General features: G+C 37.1%; 1 protein-coding gene across 1 annotated transcript in view; it reads right to left on the bottom strand.

Annotated features, from left to right (window-relative positions):
* Positions 1 to 301: 301 nt before the first annotated feature.
* The window catches only part of LOC134228894 (putative defense protein 3), an 11052-nt gene continuing 5079 nt past the window's right edge, over positions 302 to 6274 (bottom strand). Inside the window, exons 4-6 of the mRNA XM_062710592.1 lie at positions 1245 to 1333; positions 953 to 1059; positions 302 to 628 (exon numbers count right to left, since the gene is read on the bottom strand). Coding sequence (XP_062566576.1) covers positions 471 to 628; positions 953 to 1059; positions 1245 to 1333 — 354 coding nt within the window. The 3' untranslated portion in view covers positions 302 to 470. The remainder of the gene's footprint in view (positions 629 to 952; positions 1060 to 1244; positions 1334 to 6274) is intronic.

Here is a 6274-nt window from a genome sequence, read left to right as displayed (position 1 = left end):
CACATGACATCAGTTTATAACTGATAACCGAAGGACTTGTCTCCACGTCCCACAGTGGGATTCGAAACCGCGACGTAAGGATTGCTCCTTACTTTGCGACTCTAGAGCAGACGCTCGAACCACATTTTGTATTTAGATTTTTTGGTTAATAATGTTTATCGTTCCTTTTTGTATGCTGGTGTTATAAATTAACAGATACATGTAAGGAAGATGAAGGAAAAAAGAAAAAAGTCAAGAATTTTGTTTTTATTTATTTATTTATTTATTTATTTTTTGCATTTCAAAGCCAATATAAACAATGTCATATGAATTGCCACTACAATAACTAGTAAGTCACTTTTATATTAAAATTTGTTTCATACATGTAGTTTGGTTGACTAGACGTTTTTACTGCTTGATGTTCCGATTACATATCATTTCTTTTTTATGCATAGTTGAATGTGAATGGAGTATTATGTAACAAGAGAATGCTATATTGTTAGGAATGATGCCATCATCATGATGATCAGAGACGCTACAGTTGACCTCAGATCCGCTCCTGCGTTATTACCCCCGCCTCCGCCTACCTGGTTAGTAGTGGTTCCATTCATCCCCATTGTGGTCGATGAGGTCGTAGCTGTAGAAGTTGCTGTTGTAATATCAAAACAGTTTAAATACAAAGTAGAAAATACGACAAATATTCATTGAAATTAACCTATAGAAATATAGAGGTATCTCTTCAAAGATAAATTTTGTTTAAACATTTGTTGACATTTGATACTAATCAAAAATGAGCAAAGCTTAGCCTTTTTCATTTGATTGAGGTGAATATTAATGTGCAACTTAATTGATATTTACTCTTACACCAAAGTCAAACTTTAGTTTGGCACATAGTAAGTAATAAAGTTTTATAAAGGCAAATTCAACAAAATAAATAAACTATTATGAATAATAATTTTAAGACAATCCTTACTAATTGGACAGATAGGGTCAGGGACGAGGTCAGTGGAGTTATTGTCACGCAGAACAGGGGACTCAATACCAACCCAGTACGTGTTCTGGACCTGCACTACTGTAGCACTGAAACATACACACAAAAAGATAATGTTTTCGAAATTCACACTAAAGCAAGATTAAATGATGCGCAGGACGTACAAGGATTCAATAAAGCATAAAATAAGAAAGAAATTAAAATTATATGATAAATGAAAAATAAATGAAAAATAAAAATAAAATGAATACCAGTATACATGTAATTAGCTCACCGGAAGTAAACGTGTCCCAAACTAGATGAGGGAGTCCAGTAAAAATTGGCCTCAGTTTTGTCATTCCTGTTAGTATGTGTGACAGCACTCTAAAAACCAAAGAGATATATTTATACGAATTTAACATTTTCCCTCTTCATAATTGGCTGAGATCCAACATTGTGGAAAAAATATTACGTTATGTTCACCTCTACGTGACCTCTCAGGTGAACATAAGATTTTTTTTGTACATTGGCCTAAAAAATATATTATAGACTTTTCCTCAGATGGCTCATCGTATTGACTGGAAAACATTTAAGAAATAAAGTCCGCGTTTTCGTGAATGTTACAGGATAACCTCCGAGGTCGAGAAATGTTGTTTGAAAAATAAAAGCCGAGGCAACAGAGGGAAAATTGTTTGCTTCGTGGTAGAATAAACAATAATTGTATGTTGTAAAATATTTCATAATCTGGTTTATTTGCAATTCTACCACGGTTTTTGCCGAGATCAAAGAAAAGCCGTGGACATTATTCTCCAATAAATCACGAACGTCATCAAAAAATTATCAGATCAGAAACACGTATCAAACCTGAACAATTCAAATGCATGTTTGGCTGTAGCATGAAATACTTGTTTAGATCACATTGATGTGTCGTCTTTTGCAGTATAAACACTGTTACTTGCATCAAGTTGCTGATGATTGTCGGTTTTTATAGCTAAGCGGGGCTATTCCACGGACCTCCCTACACATTTAAACACATGAATTTAGTCCCAATAGAGCAGTAAAACAGGAACATGATTTTGTTATTGTATATTCATAAAACTAATCAATACATATTACGAACAAATTTGTTATTTGTATTCCATACATAGGTAAGCAAACAAATTTTCCCTCTGGTGTTAAATGGAACAGCGTAATCGAGACATGTTGACCTAATTCGTTTCTCTATAGAGGAAACGATCAGCCGTATTTAAGCGATTTTAGTAGACATGGTAGAAAAGAAATAAAGTCCTTGTTGTCGTGAATGATGCAGGATAACCTCCTCGGTCTCGAAATGTTGTTTGAAATATAAAAGCCTCGGCTAACGCCTCGGCTTTTATCTTTCAAACAACATTTCTCGACCTCGGAGGTTATCCTGCAACATTCACGAAAACGCGGACATTATTTCTTAATTAAGTAATCACTAGCACAAAGATGTGTAATAAAAAGCACGCTGTCCGTGTATAAAAACAAGAGGCCCATGGGCCACATCGCTCACCTGAGAAGCTTTGACCATTCTGTTCTTTACCAGATTTCCCCCTTGTTATACATAATGCATCCCCACCCTACCCCACTGATCATAATTTAGACATTTTGAAATCTACACTACCCCATGATCCTTCCATGGGCACTTATGTTTCAGCTTTTTTGGCCCAGTGGTTCCTGAGAAGAAGATTTTCAAAAATTTTTCCTATATATTTCTATGTAAAACTTTGATTCCCTATAATGGCCCCACCCTTTCCCCGGGGGTCATGATTTGAACAATTTAGAATCTACATTATACCAGGATGCTTTCTCATAAGTTTCAGCTTTTCTGGCCCAGTGGTTCTTGAGAAGAAGATTTTCAAAGATTGTTCCTATATATTTCTGTGTAAAACTTTGATACCCCATTGTGGCCCCGCCCTTCCCCCGGGGGTCATTATTTGAACAATTTAGAATTTACACTACCCCAAGATGCTTCCACATAAGTTTCAGCTTTTCTGGCCCAGTGGTTCTTGAGAAGAAGATTTTCAAAGATTTTTCCTATATATTTCTATATAAAACTTTGATTCCCCATTATGGCCCCGCCCTTTCCCTGGGGGTCATGATGTGAACAATTTAGAATCTACATTATACCAGGATGCTTCCACATAAGTTTCAGCTTTTCTGGCCCAGTGGTTCTTGAGAAGAAGATTTTCAAAGATTTTTCCTATATAATTCTATATAAAACTTTGATTCCCCATTGTGTCCCCGCCCTTCCCCCGGGGGTCATGATTTGAACAATTTAAAATCTACACTACCCCAGGATGCTTCCACCTAAGTTTCAGCTTTACTGGCCCAGTGGTTCTTGAGAAGAAGATTTTTTAATGACCCAACCCTATTTTTGTCTTTTCTTTATTATCTCCCCTTGCGAGGGGATATGTCCCTTCAATTTTACAATTTAAATTCCCCTTCACCCAAGGATGCTTTGTACCAAGTTTGGTCAAAATTGGCCCAGTGGTTCTTGAGGAGAAGTCGAAAATGTGAAAAGTTTACAGACGGACAGACAGACGGACGGACGGACGACGGACAAAATGTGATCAGAAAAGCTCACTTGAGCCTTCGGCTCAGGTGAGCTAAAAAACAACTTTCCCCCAACTTTTTACAACCACCAAGATAGAAAACATGACCAAAGACAATATCACTGGAAAATAAGTACACTTAAAATCAAGGTATTAATTATTGACAGGTTATATTATTTTTCCTTCTTGTTCAACTACAAAATAAAATTATAAATACAGGAAAAAGATATGCCTTGAAGCATTAAGTGCTAATATATAGACAAAAATATGATACCTCAAAATATTAGATTTTTTGTTAGCTCGACAATACATGGTTTCCAATTTAAATTCAGGAATGCGTAACACTGTACTTCTAGTTGGATGTTTGCCAAAATATGTTTGTGAGACAACATCAGTTGAAGTAAAACAAGAGGCCCATGGGCCACATCGCTCACCTGAGAAGCTTTGACCATTCTGTTCTTTACCAGATTTCCCCCTTGTTATACATAATGCATCCCCACCCTACCCCACTGATCATAATTTAGACATTTTGAAATCTACACTACCCCATGATCCTTCCATGGGCACATATGTTTCAGCTTTTTTGACCCAGTGGTTCCTGAGAAGAAGATTTTCAAAGATTTTTCCTATATATTTCTTTGTAAAACTTTGATTCCCCTATAATGGCACCGCCCTTCCCCCAGGGGTCATGATTCCTACAATTTAGAATTTACACTACCCCAGAATGCTTCCACATAAGCTTCACTTTTTCTGGCCCAGTGGTTCTTGAGAAGAAGATTTTCAAAGATTTTTCCTACATGTGTATATATTTCTATATAAAATTTTGATTCCCCATTGTGGCCCCGCCCTTCCCCCGGGGTCATTACTTGAACAATTTAGAATCTAAATTATACCAGGATGCTTCCACATAAGTTTCAGCTTTACTGGCCCAGTGGTTCTTGAGAAGAAGATTTTCAAAGATTTTTCCTATATATTTCTATGTAAAACTTTGATTCCCCATTGTGGCCCCGCCCTTCACCCGGGGGTCATGATTTGAACAATTTAGAATCTACACTACACCAGGATGCTTCCACATAAGTTTCAGCTTTTCTGGCCCAGTGGTTCTTGAGAAGAAGATTTTCAAAGATTTTTCCTATATATTTCTTTATAAAACTTTGATACCCCATTGTGGCCCCGCCCTTCCCGCGGGGGTCATTATTTGAACAATTTAGAATCTACATTATACCAGGATGCTTCCACATAAGTTTCAGCTTTTCTGGCCCAGTGGTTCTTGAGAAGAAGATTTTCAAAGATTTTTCCTATATATTTCTATGTAAAACTTTGATACCCCATTGTGGCCCCGCCCTTCCCCCGGGGGTCATTATTTGAACAATTTAGAATCTACACTATACCAGGATGCTTCCACATAAGTTTCAGCTTTTCTGGCCCAGTGATTCTTGAGAAGAAGATTTTCAAAGATTTTTCCTATATATTTCTATATAAAACTTTGATTCCCTATTATGGCCCCGCCCTTCCCCCAGGGGTCATTATTTGAACAATTTAGAATCTACATTATACCAGGATGCTTCCACATAAGTTTCAGCTTTTCTGGCCCAGTGGTTCTTGAGAAGAAGATTTTCAAAGATTTTTCCTATATATTTCTATGTAAAACTTTGATTCCCCATTGTGGCCCCGCCCTTCCCCCGGGGGTCATTATTTGAACAATTTAGAATCTACATTATACCAAGATGCTTCCACATAAGTTTCAGCTTTTCTGGCCCAGTGGTTCTTGAGAAGAAGATTTTCAAAGATTTTTCCTATATATTTCTATATAAAACTTTGATTCCCCATTATGGCCCCGCCCTTTCCCCGGGGGTCATGATGTGAACAATTTAGAATCTACACTATCCCAGGATGCTTCCACATAAGTTTCAGCTTTTCTGGCCCAGTGGTTCTTGAGAAGAAGATTTTCAAAGATTTTTCCTATATAATTCTATATAAAACTTTGATTCCCCATTGTGTCCCCGCCCTTCCCCCGAGGGTCATGATTTGAACAATTTAGAATCTACACTACCCCAGGATGCTTCCACCTAAGTTTCAGCTTTACTGGCCCAGTGGTTCTTGAGAAGAAGATTTTTTAATGACCCAACCCTATTTTTGTCTTTTCTTTATTATCTCCCCTTGCGAGGGGACATGTCCCTTCATTTTAACAATTTAAATTCCCCTTCACCCAAGGATGCTTTGTACCAAGTTTGTTCAAAATTGGCCCAGTGGTTCTTGAGGAGAAGTCGAAAATGTGAAAAGTTTACAGACGGACAGACAGACGGACGGACGGACGACGGACAAAATGTGATCAGAAAAGCTCACTTGAGCCTTCGGCTCAGGTGAGCTAAAAAACAACTTTCCCCCAACTTTTTACAACCACCAAGATAGAAAACATGACCAAAGACAATATCACTGGAAAATAAGTACACTTAAAATCAAGGTATTAATTATTGACAGGTTATATTATTTTTCCTTCTTGTTCAACTACAAAATAAAATTATAAATACAGGAAAAAGATATGCCTTGAAGCATTAAGTGCTAATATATAGACAAAAATATGATACCTCAAAATATTAGATTTTTTGTTAGCTCGACAATACATGGTTTCCAATTTAAATTCAGGAATGCGTAACACTGTACTTCTAGTTGGATGTTTGCCAAAATATGTTTGTGAGACAACATCAGTTGAAGTAAAACAAGAGGCCCATGGGCCACATCGCTCACC

Source organism: Saccostrea cucullata, unplaced genomic scaffold (genome assembly GCF_032062105.1).
Source record: "Saccostrea cucullata isolate Sc308-1 unplaced genomic scaffold, CSIRO_AGI_Scuc_v1 ctg507, whole genome shotgun sequence".
In the NCBI taxonomy this organism is placed as follows: domain Eukaryota; kingdom Metazoa; phylum Mollusca; class Bivalvia; order Ostreida; family Ostreidae; genus Saccostrea; species Saccostrea cuccullata.
This window is presented reverse-complemented; position numbering and strand designations above follow the sequence as displayed.